We start from the raw sequence: 18,411 nt of genomic DNA on the forward strand, positions 1-18,411 counted from the left end.
TTTTTTCGAAAAAAGTAAAATAATTGTTATGTCCAAACGGTTCTAAATAACTTGAGTTGAGTACTAGCTCATGACTTATTGACAAGACTAAAAGACAAAGGTGTAGCATCTTTTACAAAAGTTTAAGCACATAGAAGGGCAAGTAATAATGTATTACCAGTAAATAGGGCACAAGATGTTTAGTGTTTATGGCATTTATATATTTCATCTCTTCAAAAAGCAGTTTAGATCCTAATCATGCCTAGATTGAAGTAGATATCTACAATGGCACAATGAACACGACATCAAACGTTATTATCGGCACTAATTTTGACCTTTCTAACACTATTGTCCCCTATGCACACGAATGGGAAAAACTTTCTCAGTGTTCGGCAGATTTCTGAAACATGTCTATTCAAGTTCGTAGCCTTATTTTAGCTAGTTGAAAAATGGGCATTTGCCAACTTTGTCATTGTCTTTGATATCTTTTTCAAGATAAAAATGACATTTTTGCAAATTAAGAATTAGATTGGGGGTGTTATGCAATAAAAATGGGAATTTATAAACTGGTCTTTCTAGGACAAGATGGGGTTGCGCAAGTTTTTCAATGTGTTATGTCTCGTAATAAGAGATAGTATCCCGCTAATTCCTTGCTAAATTAAAAAAAAATGTGGTCAGGTAATATTAGTTCCTCGTTAATTTCTTTTATATTATTCCTTTTAGTGAGAAACTGTAATGTCAAACTCCTGCTAATTTTTGGAATATTGCTACCCATAAATACAATATTAACTAAAAAAATATAAATTGTCAATTTGTCATATCGTGTATTTCTCTTATTACTTTTCTTTACCTTTTCCTTCCGAAGGAAAATATTATACTCCGTATATAGTTACTAATATGCATTATTATAGAAGGAAGTGTTATGGCCTCTGGGTGGCACTTTTATCCACACAACAATTAGTAGATGATTATCTAAAAAATGAAGTTCCTAATTTATCTGATAGCTTATCTTTTTACGTGTTATTACTCTGGTCCATACTTAATCATTGATTTTTTCACTAGAAAGGTGTTAAGTTAATTAATCTAGTAAAATTACATGCCAAAGAAAAATAACCTTTTATAATTCAATTTTCGCTTTTAACATATCACTCGGGTAATTCATTTGAGTTTAACTTCTTTATAGTGATAGCATAAAAATTAATTTTATACCGGCAATCAATTAAAATATGATTTACAAATAATCATTCATCAAAATAACTCCACTAGTAAGGTCAAAATGATCATGTTACTTTCTATTTGTGACATATTAAAATATAAGTATGGATAGTCTAAACTCTCCTTTGAACATAGATTTTGGTCATTTTTACAAAATGTTTTTGGGAATATTGTTTGTTAGTGAAATTTGATGAAGTTTTTGGGTGAAATTTTTTTTCTACTCACAAAATTTAATTTTTTTCAAATAAAATTTATGTCAACACAATTTTAATTTCATAAAACTATTTTTCAATACTAATTTAAAAACTTATTATTTCAAATTTTAACCAAATTTATGTCGCAACGCTGGTAAAATATTTTTTTACATTATGTACGTAAGTCAAATCTTATTCATAAATGGTACAGTATCTTTCTTCCATGACCTGTACCTACTATTTGTAGAGGAGTAGATCCCAGACTAGGTTGATTTCATTTCCTATGCAACTGACAAAAGTTAATTTCGCCGACTATAATATTCAACGCAAATAAATAAAAGCCTGTTTGCTTTTCTCTCGTTAAATTAACACAATGCTCCATCAAACTATAAACAACTCTTCTCCCTTCTCCTCTATATATAGCCGGTCAAGCCCAACCTCAATTTGCTGCCACCTTCATCAAAACAAACATTTCTTTCTGCTAAAACCAAACCAAACAAAACCAAGTCAAAATTGAGTGTATTTCAATGGCTGAAGGTAGCATTTTGATTGTGACACTAGTTATTGGTTTGGTTGGATTTGTATTTGGCATAGTTTTGAACCATTTTTGGCCTTTGTTCAGCAATATTAAGCTTGGTCATGTTCCCAAGGGCACTTTTGGATGGCCTTTACTAGGAGAAACCCTTTCCTTTTTAAAGCCTCACCCTTCTAATTCTATTGGGAATTTTCTACAAGAACATTGTTCTAGGTAAGTAACATGCTTCTTCATAATTATGTTTCTTGAAAGTACAGTACCCCTCTTTGTTATTATTGCATGTACCTTTTTTAAAAAAAATATACAATTTGAATTTCCAGGTATGGGAAAGTGTTCAAATCCCACTTGTTTTTCTCTCCAACAGTGGTTTCTTGTGACCAGGACCTCAATTACTTCATACTACAAAATGAAGATAAGTTATTTCAGTGCAGCTATCCAAAACCAATCCATGGTATTCTTGGCAAAGTTTCACTGCTTGTAGCTGTTGGTGACACACACAAAAGGCTTAGGAATGTTTCCTTATCACTCATCAGCACCATCAAATCAAAACCTGAGTTTTTTAATGATGTTGAAAAATCAGCCATTCAGATTCTTCAGTCTTGGAAAAATAAAAAACAAGTCATCTTCTGGGAGGAGTCAAGAAAGGTAAAAGTTATATATGCACACCATATATATTCTTGGCTATTGATCAATACTTCTAAAATAGTAACATGATTTTGTAAATAAATTTATGCTATTACTCTATATCTCTTTACGTGCCTATTCACTACCCTCCCAAACCTTAATTGTGGGACTATTCTGAGTAAGTTGGTGTATTGTAGTGCATAGAATTTAACTTCAATAGTAAACTTGTGTTGGGAAGGTTTGATCACAAGTATTATTAGGAATTTCCGACATAATTTTGGTTTCTTGTGTGCAGTTTTCATTCAATGTGATAGTAAAGCAAGTTCTTGGATTAACTCCAGATGATTCACAAAGTGCAATAATTCTTCAAGATTTTCTGGCATTTATGAGAGGGCTAATTTCTTTACCACTCTACATACCTGGAACTCCATATGCAAGAGCCGTGCAGGTTCTCCACATCTACTGATAAATATGTCTACTTCATTATTTTACTTAATAAAATTACAAGCATAGGTATTCTTTATTTTAGATATCTTTTGTTGCAAAAAGATTAAAAGTAGGCATGTGAAATTCAACTTTTTTTTATCCATGACGCCTTCTTCTTTACAGGCTAGAAGTAGAATATCTTCGACTGTCAAAGCAATTATAGAGGAAAGAAGAAAAAGACATGGTGGAAGCTGCTGTAGTGATAATAAAAGGAATGATTTTCTTGATATACTTCTTTGTGTTGATACCTTATCTGAAGATGAAAAAGTTAGCTTTGTTCTAGATTCTCTACTCGGTGGTTACGAAACCACTTCCTTACTAATGGCTATGGTTGTATTTTTTGTTGGTCAATCACAAGTTGCTCTTGATCAACTCAAGGTAATTACATGCATTTATCTCTATATAATCTTTACTTTTTTGGTTTCGAGTTAAAATCCTATCCACGTGAAATAAATACTTATACAATTAGACCATCTTAAAGCTAATAACGTGCCAAATTTCTATGATATGTATTCCATCAGTTCTAATTTACGTGGCATCATTCGAATGGCAGAAGTCATCCAGTTTTTTCTCACCACTATTTTTGAATATGCCTTTAAATATTTGAATCGTTAATTATTCTAACTTATAATACTTTTTATATCGTTTTCAAATATGAAAACTTATAAATGCTATATTCGAACGCGTAAATTCAAAAAATGTGCCACATAAATTTGGCCAAAAAGAGTATGAATCAGTAACCTAGCCAAAATAGTAGTATCTAATAGATTATTATAAGTTAAATAACACTAATAGTGTAAAAAGATATTTGCACTTCTATAATCATTAGTTTTGCCGTATCTCTCTTGAATTTTCAACTCTCATTGCAAAAACTAATGTAGGTAGAGCATCATAACGTACGAAGCATGAAGAAAAAGGAAGAGTTATTGAATTGGGAAGATTACAAGAAGATGGACTTCACTCAAAAGGTAGAGAGAATGCGCAGACTGCAATGATTACTGAATATTATAAATATTTAGACTTTATTATCTTTATTAAGAGTTTTTTAAGCTTAAATTTATTTTCTTATTAAATACAGGTAATAAATGAAGCTCTCAGATATGGGAATGTTGTCAAATTTGTGCACCGAAAGGCCCTTAAAGATGTCAAATTTAGAGGTCTGTGTTGACCTGTAATGGTCCAATACTTAAAAATTTATTTGTCCCTAATTATGCATGCATTGGCCTTTATTAGCATTGTACAATTCTACTTTTTTTTTTCCAGATGTCTGGCCATAAATGAAGAGATTTCTTTTTATATATTAAAGATAATTTTAAATTAGAGCTTGACATTTAAGAATACCTTTTTCTTTTTATTGAAATTATGAATGTAGATTATGTGATTCCAGCGGGTTGGAAGGTCCTACCTGTATTCAGTGCAGTTCACTTGGACCCATCAGTTCATGCAAATGCACTCCAGTTTAATCCTTGGAGATGGGAGGTAATTATATTATAACAGTGTAAAAAAATATTTATACAATTAAATCACTTTAAAAGGTATTGCAAATAATATTCTTTTATAAATAAAATAAATGAAAAGTAGGAGTAGTAAGTACATTACAGGTCAATTTATATAGATAGAGTAAATTTTCTGTATATAATTCGTTAAATCCTATTTTGATATTTATCAAGATCTTTGTTAAAACCAAGGCTAGCATTGTGGACTTTCGACGTTAATAATAGAAGACACGTGATAATTATTAGAGTTTGAAAAATCAGGTGATAATTAGAGAGGAAAACTTACTCTATAATGACCTTTATCTACGCTATGACAAGTGATTATGTCGCAACAAAAGGGTTAATTAACCCAAATCCCCTTCTAAACAAAGCCCCATGCATCTCTTCTTAATCATTTTTCTTTCTTTTAAGGCTCGTTGTCAAGCTGTTAACTCTATTTTTCTTGTTTTTTTTTTTTTTTTTGCACTAAAAATTAAATGTTTAGAGCGATGAACAAATATGCAAGAAACTGACTCCTTTTGGGGGAGGGTCGAGGTGTTGCCCTGGATTTGAACTTGCAAAGGTTGAGGTAGCGTTCTTCCTCCACCACCTCGTACAAAAGTACAGGTAAATCTCTGCTATAAAACTTTTTAGCACTTTTTCTGTTATGTTGCTCGCAATCTTTAAAATTTGATATGGGCGTAATAGCATTATTGAAATTATGTTGCTCGCACTCTTTAAAACTTGATACGGGGTGTGGTAGCATTATTGAAGAGTCCATTGAATATGGGTGGTCAATTACGCTTGATTATTTAAAGAAGATTTCTACAATGCTAGTGTTTTTAGGCCTTTCTTTTTTGTTTAAATAATAATTTTGCTGTACGCAATCGCCTCGGAACCTAATAAAGGGGTTTAGTATTGGTATGAAAAAATTATCTCATCTAACTAACATACTATTCCTTATGGTTCTTTTAATTCCATTAGAAGCTTTTATGTTCTTATTGTGCTAATTATGGACACATGTTATGTAGATGGGATGTAGAAGAAGGTGAACAACCAATAGCATATCCATATGTGGAGTTCCAAAATGGTTTAACAATCAGACTGCATCAAATTTCTACCTAGGCCTACAATAATTTGAGTGTGGTCATGGGATGGGATCCATTGGCTTTAGGCACATTGTGCTGAAAATTCCAATCACAACATCAAAATCTGGAGGTCCAATGCTATATCATTCGTATAGTGTAGACAATGAAGATCTCTTCCTTCACATATCTGTTTTGCCCTCATCGTACAGAAAGAAAGCCAGATTTCCTTTTCTCTTTATTGTATTATGATCGTTATACATAATTCCACGCCGCAGTTTTCCAAGGAATTCCAATAATCTTTCTGCAGTTTCTTCACTTCCATCAGTTTACTTCATACCGATCTTTGTAACTAGGATTTATACACGAAATATCGGGGACGGAGCCAGAATTTCAACTTTATAGATTGTAAATTTTAGACCAACAAAAGTGCTAATGGTAATGGGTTCTAACTTTAATATTTATACATATTTAATATTTTTCTTGACACAAATACACAATTTAAACAAAGGCTACTGTTTCAACCGAACCTATAGGTGGGCTTCTAGCTCGCCCCTGCCAATTATGCTTTCAATATCTGGGATGCAATGCAACCTTAACCACCCATATGCCACCAAGCATGAATTAGTATATTTTGTTTTTCTTACTCTAAGGGGTTAATTGGTCGGGAAACAAGTAATCACAGGATTAACTATCTCGGGCTAGTTATTCGGGGATTGTTATCCTACCCTTCCACAGGAATAAAAATATCACTACAATCACTGGATAAGTAATCTCGCAATTATTATACCACGATTTTATCCCAACCAAACGTGAGATAAACTCATCTCAAATTTTGATTCCTAGATTACTTAACCCATTCCTTGTACCGTGTACCAAAGGACCCCTAAGTCTTGCCTAATTAAATTGCTCTTTTCAAATGTCCACTATAGGACAACTAGTTGCAATCCATCAATAAATATTCAATAATGCATTGTTAAGGAACACAAACTTGTAAGCTGTTCAAATAGATTGAGGTAAAATGAACTGTGCACGAAATCATGTGTACATCGCATTTATGGCATGTGAAAACCAATGTTTAAAGCAAAGCTGACATAAACAGTGTTACTAGCTTCATAGCTAAGCTACGAATTCATCACGTGTTGTTTCAATTGGTTATTGTCAGAGAGCATTGAACTATAACAAAAAGATATTCCATTTAGAGCTACACATTCCTTTTTTGCTGGACAGGAGAAATAATTCAGTGAATTAACTTACCACTAAACTAATTAGTTAAAACAATATAAAGAACCTAACTATGTGGATTTTACTACAATGGGACTTCTAACATAGTGCTTACTGTCTGACCAAATTAACTGGCCAAATACATAATCTTTTGGACCCTTGGATCCTTTAACCTTCAGAGTGATCTTGAACGATTTCTCCTCACCAATATTCTTAAACTCAAGACTATTTGGCTCAACAGCAGCAGAAATTCCAATGGGTCTACGAATACGAGCTTTGTATGTAGCTGGAGATCCAACATTTTTCAAAGTTCTAGTAATAGTGACAGTGCCATTGAGATTAGGAACTGTAATTGAGGGTAAGTTCATATCAATGAAATTAACCGGCTCAGGGCATTTGAAAGGGCCTTGTGTAAATGTCTTGATTTGAGTTTCATTGTAGCCTTGGCCGCAGAGAAAGCTTAAATAATCATCCATAGTCAAGTCATACACCAAACCAGGATCCATGGCGCGGTTTGGCCACACATGCCCTGCTCCATAAGCAAATGGACTTGTTTTGATGTGACTAGCATTCAACATTGGCTCTATAGCATTATCTCGTGTTCTCGCTGTCCAACAAGAAAAATAACATGTTATCAGAACCAGAACCAGAGGTATATGTTTTGCAAATTCTTATATAGTTAGGAACTTATGTAGTACAAATTGATTCAAATGTGTAAATGAAAAAGTTATTTTGTTCTTACCAGTGGTCATAATTGCTGATTTAATAGCAGAAGGACTCCAGGTTGGGTGGAGAGTTTTCAGAAGACCAACAACACCAGAAATATGAGGGCATGACATAGAAGTGCCTGAAACTGAGTTAAATTTAACCCGACGTTTATCAAAATCTTGATTTGTAGGACCTTCAGCGCCAGTATAGGCAGCAATAATACTCACTCCTGGAGCAGTAATATCAGGCTGCAAACATAATACAAAATAAATGACCCTACGAAAAGGACATTATTCTGATAAACTCGAAAAAATCACAAAGTTGAATTTGTTATAAAACCTTAAGGATCTCTGGTGTAACAGTGTTAGGTCCTATTGATGAAAAGGCTGCCATAACTGGAGCTGGCTTTGTTCCCAATTGAGTTGTTGGATGTGTGATGGAAGCTGTAGGTGCCCTGCTTATAACGTTTTCACAAGAAAATAAAGTGACGTAATTAGAAACAGTCTTTACGCTCTGTTAGAGTATATAAGTTAAATCCATCCGTAAGTTATTTTACCTTGTTGAATTAAGGTAAGCGAAGAGTTCAAGTCCATCAGTGTAACTAATTTGCGTAGCAGGTAAGACGTGAGGATCAGCAATAATTTCATTGCCAGACGCGTAATCGTTGGCTAGAATCATTCCAACTGCACCAGCCAAAGCAGCTTGCTGTCCCTTGTCAACCCTTGCATTATCTCCTCTTAGACAAACTAAAATAGTTCCCTTTACCTTCTTAGGGTCCAATGCCCCAGCTTTGCATAACTGACTGCAGTAAAACAAGAAAAAGAAAAAAGTAAATGTCAGTCAAGCAAACTCTCAGATTTAGTTGTAGTAAGAAGTTATGAAGTAAGTTGATTATACTCACGCATCGTCTGTTGAAGCATGGGGAGCTTTTGCTGAAGCAGCATTTATAATAGGGAAGAAGTTGCCTTTGGGCAGTGTTTCAACTGAAAGACTTTCTCCCTATCAAAAATATTTCATTTAGTAAAATCAAGACAAGAATATACATACACTTTCACCGAAGTCAGGAATTCTTACAAGGGTATTAAAAAATTGCATGTATGTTACACCTCCTATACATCTTTATCAGTAAAATAGTGCACAAGAGAAGGAAAAGAAAACCTTACTTTGTACTGCTTTTTGTTTCCTAGGATGATATAGCTGGGAAACTGACGATCCATAGTGCTCGCGCCAACGGTTATGAGCCAAGGTGCAACATTTGATACTGTACCAGGACCAGGACCAGAATTACCAGCAGAGGTGACAACAACAATGCCATGCTTAACAGCATGAAATGAACCAATAGCTACACTGTCATTGACATATGCTCCAGCATCTCCTCCAAGTGAGACCGAAAGCACGTCCACGCCATCATCAATTGCCATATCAAAAGCAGCCAAGATATCTGAATCAAAGCACTCATTGCCCATAATTGGAGGCCAGCAAACTCTGTAAGCTGCTACTCTTGCTTTTGGTGATCCACCCTTTGCTGTTCCGTTTCCATACCCGAAAACACTTGATCCTTGAACAAAATTTCCACCAGCTGTGGATAACGTGTGGGAACCATGGCCATCCGTGTCTCGTGGTGTGTTGAAACTTGAATTCAGAGATCCTGCTAGAGTCGCGTATCCTTTGTTGAAGTACCTTGCTCCAATTAGCTTCCTTTATTTAAGATGGACATAACTTCAATGTCTAAATCTTCATTCCGATACTAAAATGTAGAATTCATATCCCAAGCGGATATACATGTTAATTTATTCTGCTTCCTTCCATACTTTAGTTAAGCCAATTTTAAGTAAGTTATCGCAGATTGGTGGCTTAGGGACCAGATCAACAGTCAGTTTAGAATTACTTGAATTGTCCAAAACTTACAAATTATTTTAAAAAACAAAAACTAAGGGGTACAATGTCAGTGAACAGAAAGTTCTAAAGTGCAAAATTCTGTTTGCCAAGCTGTGCAGATAAGATGGTAAAAGAAAAAAGTGGACTGAGGGAAACAGTACCTATTGCACTGAAAGGTGTGATCAGAATCATTTTGGCAAATTCCTCTCCACTTTGATGGAATTGGTCCCAATTCTTCATCAATAAAGCTTTCTGATTCAGGCCAGGCACCTGGTCCACACCCATATCACAAAAAGTTGAGCATTGAGATAAGCAGCAGTAAGTCATAATGTAGTTAAGAAAGTTAATCAATAATGTAATCTTACTGTTATTTTTAGTCTAAGTTAGTTTCCAAGTGAGTGGACTATTGAAATAAAGATTAATTTTTACCCCTTACTGTTGCAACAATGTGAAGGGAGCCTTAGAGCAACAGTAAAGTTGTCTCCGTGTGATCTTTAGGCGGGTTCGGGCCGTGGAAGATGCTTGTATCAGGGTAGGCTGCCTACATCACACCCCTTAGGGTGCGGCCCTTCCCCGAACCCTGCGTGAATGCGGATGTTTCGTGCACCAAATTAGCTTTTATTGTTGCAACAATGTCATATATCATGGAATTCAAACACCAAAATAGAATGAAGTTGATCTGTTTAATGGGAAAAGGGAATTGGTAATTGCAAAAGATTGACTAATTATGAAAAATGATGAAATCATCCATCTTTTGAGGTAAGGGCATCAGAACCTAAGCTTTTGTTTTACATATTCTGTTCTTTTAATTCTGCTTTTGTTTTCCAACTTGTTCTTTGCTTTAAGTGACAGCACCAATCCACTAGTATGTAGGCCTTTGTCTGTGCTAGGACAACACAAGCTTTATGGATAATTGAACAACATTAAAAAAATATTGAAGTTCCTCAACTTTTATGAACATTGTTTATCAAATAAATGCAGGTATTAGCTTCTAGATTGCTAAGTAGTTTCCCAACATGACTTTGCCTAGTATTGCACAGAAAGCAAAATGACTTTTCTATTTTCAGACAATCAGAATACTAATTTCAATTCGAAGTATCTAAACTAAAATATTCTGTAATTGACCATACCAACCCAAAGATGAATAAAATAATCTACTTCTCCGATGCTTACTCTTTCAACTGCTGAAAGGTGCAGACATGATTCAAAAAGGAAGCTTCTGTCAAATAAATAATATTTTATTATATGTGAAAGTGGGTTGGCCAAGGCAAGGAAATTAATGAGATCTTGAAATATCAAATATTTAACTATAGTTTATTGTTATCAAGACAAATCTTGCAAGTTTCCAATAAGGTCCTTATCATAATTATGGGATCACAAAAGAAGACTTCTTTTACATCAACAAAGTCAATAATCTAAGAGCAACTTATTGCAAGCTCAATTTTCTTCACATGCCTATTCTCGACTAAACATTAAAAAAAAACAGCAGGATCCATGAAAAGACCGTATCCCAAGAGTTGTAATGGAGGGACCATATCCTGATACAATTTCACCGCTTAAACCCGTAACCTATAGATCACACAAAGACAACTTTACCGTTGTTCCGAGGGCTCGCTTGACCAAGGGGTAACTAAGAGAAAATAGTTGAAAAAATGGCAGAATAATATTCAAACATGAAAAGGACTTCAAGTTTGGATCTGTCTTAATACAAAGCAATGGAATCTGTAAATTGGGTATAAAATAGTGAATAAAAAGCATTACCAGTATCAAGATTGCCAATAATTGTATCTTCTCCAAATCTTGCCTTCTTCCATAATGAACTTGGATGTATAACTCCATCATTCTCCAATCCCAAAAAGTTCCATGATCTTGTTGTCTGTAGTTTTCTTCCCCTGTTTGGAAATACTGATACTACTTGGGGATGCTCTGCAAAACAAAAACAAAAAATTAAAACAATTATATTGACAACATTCATAACACCTTAGGGGTGCAATCATTTTCTTGACCGTACATGAACGTGAGATGTTTTGTGCACCGGGCTGCCACAACATTCATAACACCTTAGGGGTGTGACCATTTTCTAGACCTTACATGAACGTGAGATGTTTTGTGCAGCGGGCCGCCACTAACATTCATAACACATGAACTTTACCAGAATACATTCTTAACATTAGGTCTCAAGTTCGGCCTGGAAGGGAATGTAAATTAAGTAAAAGAATACAATTTTACATAAAAGACCAAGACTACCCCAAATTGCTTACTTGAAATTTCTACTGCTTCATCATCTTCAAGCATGGCAGAAAAGCCATTGATGTGTTTAGTGTAAGAGTAGAAAGTTGCTTCTTTTGCCTTGTCAGTGCTGTTGTTGAGATTTCAACGTGTAAGATTTTTGACTTCAAATAAATCAAAGGGAATTAATATTACTTTTTAAAAACAAAACACCAAGTAATTACCTTCCCAAGTATGATCCAAGAAACTCATGATGTGAATCTCTTACTCTATCATAATCAATAGATGAAACTTCTTTTCCATGTGAATGTGCACCCATATACACCACATATGACTATACATAAATCACATTAAATCATTATTAGTTTTTCCAAATAGTAATTGTGTAAAATATGAACGAACTAAAACTGAAAAAAAAAATTGCTTAATTACCTTTTTAATGGCAAATGTGGGACTAAGCAATAACATAAAAAGAACTGAAAGGAGACATAAAAGGGCAGAGTTTGCCCCCATTGTTATCTTCATGTTCTTTCTTGCTTACTACTACTACTACTACTACAACACCTCTGCCTTTTATTAAGTCCTTTCACTCTCAATACGCACAGTTTCTATTTAAAGAGAACTCTTTTGGTTGTAGTTGACCTTTCAATGAATTATTTTATTAAAAAATAATGAATCTTGTTTTTTTTTTTTAATTAGTGGGAAATGTATCCATTTATTGCATGGTTTGAATTCAAAGATTTTACGGCTTGTGTCTAGTGATAGTATACAACACCCTTGACCATAATCTAGTCTAGATCCAATAATGTATAAGCAAGCTTTTCATGCATTTTAACTCAATTCTTCCCAATATAATCATTCTATAAATATGTTTCCATTGTTTTATTAATAATAATTCATGAATTAAACATAATGTTACCCTTTTCGAGTTCCTTTACTAATTCGTTAAAAGCTAATAAATAATGTATGGAATTCTTTGAATAAAGCCATCCCTTTTATTGGTAATAATATGAATACGAGAATGGGACCAGTAGAAGGATGTGAACTATTTAAAATAATAGAGGTTGCTTGACGGTTTTGTTTTTTCTAACAGATATACCAAAAGGGACACACTGGTAAAGACCAAAAATTTCGTCATTTTTTTTTTTTGTGTTTAATAATTTTCTAAATGACCATCGCCCATCGGATATTTTTATTTCTTTTTTCCTTCTAGATAGTAATTGGCCGATTTTTCTTGATTCCGATAATCACAATCAAGAAAAATTCGGGATACGATTGACTCTATATCCAATGAGATATTTTTGTCAAAAATCGAAATTTTAGTGCACTCAAAATCACTCTATCCGAATTATAGCTTAGGTAAAAAGCCAAAAATATCACTATAAATTGAATAAATATAGTAGAAAATCACCTGTCCAATGCTTATGGTTCTGATCTATATTTGTAACAAGATAATAATAAAGTGTCACACTACAATACATAGAAACACAAGATTCAATATCCAGGGTATCATTTTATTCCTTTTCTCTTATCTTGGCTTTTCTTATAAGGAAAAAACTTAATAAGCAGTGTCCTTACGTTAACAAACTTATCATTATGTGTAAAAGAACAAAAAGGGACAGGAAAAATAGGAGGAAATAAATTTACCAAATTATTAGTATTGAGTGTGCCAGAAATATATGGCTTTATTTTCTGCGGGTTTTAAGGTCCATATCCGAACAGAAATGTGCAACACACTGTATTTTGTATTTTGTCGCCGTAATGTATGCTGACCAATCAAATGACAGTTGGACGGAGGAGAGAATAAAGTGTGAAAACAGCAGCTAATTTTGAGAGATCTACGTTTGACTCAACCGCCGCGCCTTCCACCGGCGACTTACGTCCGCCGAACCTCGCCCACATGATCAACTCGTGATCCTTTGCACATTTCGGGAAAACAGGTTATTTCGGGTCAATGTAGTGGCGGAGCTAGAATTCTAGGGGTATCAAAATATATAAAAGTAAACATAAGAAAAAATCAATGAAAATTAACATATAATATATTTGCATATAAATTTTTTTAAATCTTCCTACACATTGTATATTTGACGACACCATTCCACCACTAGGTCAATGGGTAATGAAGAAGGCACATGACTTGTGTTCAGAGGCGGATTCAAGATTTAAAATTTATGGGTTCCCACCGTAATTTCAAATTAATATGCAATAATAACTGGGTTCACACTTAGATATTTATAAATATTTAATGAATTTTTTAATATAAATACAGTGTCTACGCAAGAGTTAATGGGTTCCCGAAAACTCATATTCAATGCTCTAGATCCGTCCTTGCTTGTGTTGGTTATCTCCGTTGCACTTCAGAAGAGTGTAACCTTAAGTTATGCTTGAATGATCGAGCCTAGGTCATAATTTGTGACCGGGGCTTGGTTACAACATAAAGTATTACTTACGCACTTTTTTGTGTGCGCAGACTTAGCATTATATACATTTTTTTTTCAATTGATATATAAAGTTTGAGCAGAAACAAGAAATGTAATGCAATTGGTTTAGATAAATCGATCTCGGTCACTAAAAAAATCTTGTATTGCTTTAGATGAATCACCAACTTGCTTGACATTCCGACACTGAGCAGATATGGTCATTACCACTTAATCTTGTATCAATTTCTCCTACAATTTAATGAAATGGAATGTGATAAGAGAGTTTAACATTATAAACAACTCTAAAATGAAAGGAACCATCAATTTATCAAACTTCGTAATTTGGCCCAACATTGATTAAAAGTTTCTAACTCTACCATCTTTTAAAATTTTCTCACTTTTCAGATCATGGTTTTTCTCCCAAGGGCCATTTTCCTTTTTTACTTGCCAACTTTTAAGAAGAAACAAAAGTTTTCGATAAAGGCATGTTACTAGGACATGTCTAGTTTTCCTAAAAGTCGGATAAAAGCTATTGCAGCTATTTAAGTTAGATGGTTCTTGTTATGATGTATAAAACTAAATATGCAAAATGCAGCAAATTGAAGGCTAGATGTACAATTAAGATAACAATTAAAGGACAATGATTACAAATAGAACGTAATAGAGGGACCAAAGTTTCACTTTTCGTCAAAATAGGATGGTACGTTTTCTACATAAGTTGATATGAACCAAATATGTGTAACTTCAATTTCATATATCGGGCCACTGACCTTTTATTTTTCGAGGCAAATGTCATGAGAATGGAACTTCAAGCCGCAATCTACGTGTCAGGCTCGATAATATTTTGGGCAAAATACTCATTTTAATTTGGTTTAATAATCATGTCCTTGCTTCAACATTAAAGATCGATATTTATATAATATATATGTGCAATATATATATATATATATATATATATATATATATTTTATCGATTATTATTTTGAAAGCAGTTAAAAATAATATATTTATCTAATTCTTTCTACTTTCCGCTTTCATTTCCATTGTACAAGAAAACGTTGTTTGAAATTAAGGTAAAGGAAAGAAAAATATTTTGAGAAGATGTGACCGTTCTGAAAGATGGCCAAAGGATGCTTTCTAATTTCTATCTTTCTAATAAAAACAGAAAACACAGGATGTACAGTAGAGCTATTGAAGTTGCCACATCCATGTACAAGTATACAATTTTGTTAATTTGCAGCTTCAGTTGTTAATGTCCTCTTTCTGAACAACAGTGGAATTCTGCGGGGCAGCTGCAACAGTAGACTTACCTATTACATTTTAATTTCGTTTCCACATTTTAAATCTAAAGAAATTTTAGAATATGTATATATCAATATTAAATTAAATTTGTACCAATTGTGATAAGTAAAGTAATCCATGTTATTAACTAAAGCCCCTAATATGTTGTCCGATCCAACAAGAATAACCACATAATTCCTTTAACATCCTTTTCCCCCGCTCACGGTAAATCAGATTCTCTACTTACTCTTTAGTATGGATTATTCGTTAATATATTACTTGGAACTTAGTCAAAACAAAAGTAGCGACATATATATTAAGGTATCTTACCACGTTGCCTGAATATATATTCCTAATGACACCCCACCGCAGAAGCAGATCCATGAGTTAAATTTAAGGGTCAACCTTTAAGAGTTTCAACAATGAACTCACTGTACATTTAAAATTATAATCAAAATTTAATATTTATTAAAATTTTAACAGATTTTTACATATATACATATATTTCGTGTCGAAAATTAATTGTGTACTCATATGAACACGTAGCGAAAAGGCTAATTGCGCCCTTGACTGAAGAATAAATAAAAGACCCAAGTCATTCCACCGGACACATGCAAGGCCACGTTTACTGACTACGTACCAACTGTTTGATCGAGTTTCTTCAACGCCATTAGCGTGCCGGTGGGTTTACAATAATGTTTTCTTTTGCTACGTTTCCTTAAACAAAATTAAAGGGATAATTACACTTTTTTTTGTTCAGTTATCGGTGAAATTTTGATTTTGGTTCTTCTAATATTTTGTAAGGACATTTAATCTTCAACTAGCAAAAATGTGTGTTTTAGGTTCATTACTTCATTTACATAGGATATGTGATATTTAGACCATTTGTAGAATAATATTATCCGCAAACATGTTGTAACACTACAAATTTAATATTACAAATCGACACTTAAATAGCTTAGCAGTTAATAGTTTGTTGAATTTGTGTCAATTCATAGTCACATGAATTAAAGTGTAAATATTAATTAATTGAATGTTGAATATTACACCATATGCATGTTTATATCGTATTACTACGGCTAAGTTATATATCGATATTTGAGGGTGCATGTCACGACCCCAAAATCCCACCTTAGGTAGTCGTGATGGAACCTAGTCACTGGAACTTGATAAGCCTAACACATGCTGAGAATTAATAAAATTTAACTAACTTAACTGTAATTCATTAGTTAATAACTGAAACAATATAGCTGAACCAACATTAGTCATACAATCCCAAAACCGGTTGTACAAGTCATAAACTTACGTAAGAGTAACTAGGAATACCAAGTACATCATTGTTTCGAAATAATAGAAAATAGTGGAAATAAAAGACAACGTAAGGTGACTCCGGGACCCTGCGAACGTCAAGCAGGTATACCTTGAAGTCTCCGGCCATGCAGACATAAGTCTCAAAACCAACTCAATCAGAAGTACCTGGATCTGCACAAAAGAAGTGCAGAAGCGTAGCATGAGTATACCACAGCGGTACCCAGTAAGTATCAAGCCTAACCTTGGTAGAGTAGTGACGAGACCAGGTCAAGGCACCTACTAGACATAGAAACTTGTGCAGAATATAACATACAGCTAACAATATAAGACTAACAGTGGAAGGATCACAAATTTACATCCCACAGTGAAAATAATGGAAGCACAATGGAAACAAGAAGTAAACAGGTAATAAAGCAACAACATAATTAGAATACATATGAAATATGAATGAACTTAAGTAAGGAAAACCAGTGAAAACTCAATTAATCAAATCGCTCCTAATGCACGAATTACAATAAGAATTACCCCGAGGTACCACTCCTCGTAATCACAAATCATGAGTCACAATTTTCAAATCTCACACATATGGCACCTCGTGTCCACAATAACAATCACTTTCGCACGACAAAGTCCTCGTGCTACCAGGTACATCGTATCCGTGTCAAATAACAATTAAAGTGATCGAGAAATATGTAATACGAGATAACCGTAATAATAATAGTCTGAAATAAAGTAAGACGTCAAATGAAATAATAAGTTTATTTTAGAAATCAAATAAAGTGTAGTAAGAACAAGTTATACAAAATGGAGTATCAGATAGGTTTAGTTTAGAAACCAATAAAATAAGTAAAAATATCGTGTTTAAACAAAGTAAATACATCCGTTAAATTAACAAATTAATTATATGATTAGTTAAAAGTAAAATGTGATGAAAATTTTCAAATAAAGTAAACATCAAATAGGGTGATGAATATAATTTGAACACCCATTTAAAGTAGAAATGAGATAACCATTTAAAATAGTAAAGCCCCGAGTGAGATAATGAGTTTTATTTGAAAGTCACATAGGTAAAGCACATTAAGAATTCTTTTATTTAGAACTGCTAAATTACCAACAACTCAATTGAATATGAGATAATGACCTCATGCACGTAAATTCACCTTGACAGTCAATTTACCAAGAAATAATAGAGACACAAGTTGGCATGTTAAAGCGACACAATAAATCACGTAAAATGCATGATTCACCCAAGAAGTCAACATCGTTCCATTACTAGAATACCAGCAGTCAACCAAATACGATCAATTACAAGTGAAATGACCTATGAAACAACAATAACTATTCACCCGATAAATCGTTCCAACATAAAATGTACCATGAGAATCACAATCGGGAATAACTTTATTATCACAAATATCCACAACATATCAATCCATTGCGGCGTGCAACCCGATCCCACCTATAGCATATCATCCGTCCTTATCGCTCCATATCATATCTTTCCATATCATTTCAATACTGTTACAGCGTGCAACCCGATCCCTAAACAATAGGCATTTCACAAACAATTACAACCAACTACGGCGTATCACAAAATCAAATAGCAAGAAATGATAATTCATAAACAAAGACACGATTACCAAGAATCAATTAACAATTAAGGCATGTAACAGATAAAACATGAATTCAACAAGTAATTACAATTAACAATTAAAGCATATAAGATTGAACTTGACAATAAAAGATAAAACATGTACTAACAACTTC

At 33.6% G+C, this 18,411-nt stretch overlaps 2 protein-coding genes across 2 annotated transcripts; one reads left to right on the forward strand and one right to left on the reverse strand.

The window, feature by feature from the left end:
* Nucleotides 1-1,755: 1,755 nt before the first annotated feature.
* On the forward strand, nucleotides 1,756-5,883 carry LOC107801070 (cytochrome P450 724B1). The gene is made up of 9 exons (XM_016624337.2): nucleotides 1,756-2,136; nucleotides 2,244-2,568; nucleotides 2,843-2,995; nucleotides 3,157-3,411; nucleotides 3,915-4,001; nucleotides 4,112-4,190; nucleotides 4,406-4,512; nucleotides 5,014-5,135; nucleotides 5,540-5,883. The coding sequence occupies exons 1-9, from the start codon at nucleotides 1,916-1,918 to the stop codon at nucleotides 5,631-5,633; spliced, it is 1,443 nt and encodes a 480-aa protein (XP_016479823.1). The 5' UTR covers nucleotides 1,756-1,915; the 3' UTR covers nucleotides 5,634-5,883.
* Nucleotides 5,884-6,755: 872 nt separating this feature from the next.
* LOC107801071 (subtilisin-like protease SBT5.3) lies at nucleotides 6,756-12,223 on the reverse strand. Its single transcript, XM_016624338.2, has 11 exons — nucleotides 12,065-12,223; nucleotides 11,857-11,966; nucleotides 11,665-11,762; nucleotides 11,165-11,329; nucleotides 9,565-9,673; nucleotides 8,689-9,223; nucleotides 8,427-8,524; nucleotides 8,082-8,327; nucleotides 7,865-7,979; nucleotides 7,560-7,773; nucleotides 6,756-7,424 (listed from the first exon to the last, which is right to left on the reverse strand). Exons 1-11 carry the CDS (start codon nucleotides 12,155-12,157, stop codon nucleotides 6,889-6,891), a joined length of 2,319 nt encoding a protein of 772 aa, XP_016479824.1. The 5' UTR covers nucleotides 12,158-12,223; the 3' UTR covers nucleotides 6,756-6,888.
* Nucleotides 12,224-18,411: the final 6,188 nt, after the last annotated feature.

The sequence above is a fragment of the Nicotiana tabacum genome, chromosome 2 (genome assembly GCF_000715075.1).
Source record: "Nicotiana tabacum cultivar K326 chromosome 2, ASM71507v2, whole genome shotgun sequence".
Lineage (NCBI taxonomy): Eukaryota > Viridiplantae > Streptophyta > Magnoliopsida > Solanales > Solanaceae > Nicotiana > Nicotiana tabacum.

Excerpts from the sequence above, each read along its gene's own strand:
- LOC107801070 (XM_016624337.2), top strand. The coding sequence starts at position 1,916 with ATGGCTGAAGGTAGCATTTTGATTGTGACACTAGTTATTGGTTTGGTT. Across the intron at positions 2,137-2,243 it reads CTACAAGAACATTGTTCTAG|GTATGGGAAAGTGTTCAAAT; the intron begins GTAAGTAACATG and ends TTGAATTTCCAG. Across the intron at positions 5,136-5,539 it reads CACCTCGTACAAAAGTACAG|ATGGGATGTAGAAGAAGGTG; the intron begins GTAAATCTCTGC and ends CATGTTATGTAG.
- LOC107801071 (XM_016624338.2), bottom strand. The coding sequence starts at position 12,157 with ATGAAGATAACAATGGGGGCAAACTCTGCCCTTTTATGTCTCCTTTCA. Across the intron at positions 7,980-8,081 it reads GCTTACCTTAATTCAACAAG|GGCACCTACAGCTTCCATCA; the intron begins GTAAAATAACTT and ends CGTTATAAGCAG. Across the intron at positions 7,774-7,864 it reads TTACACCAGAGATCCTTAAG|CCTGATATTACTGCTCCAGG; the intron begins GTTTTATAACAA and ends TTATGTTTGCAG.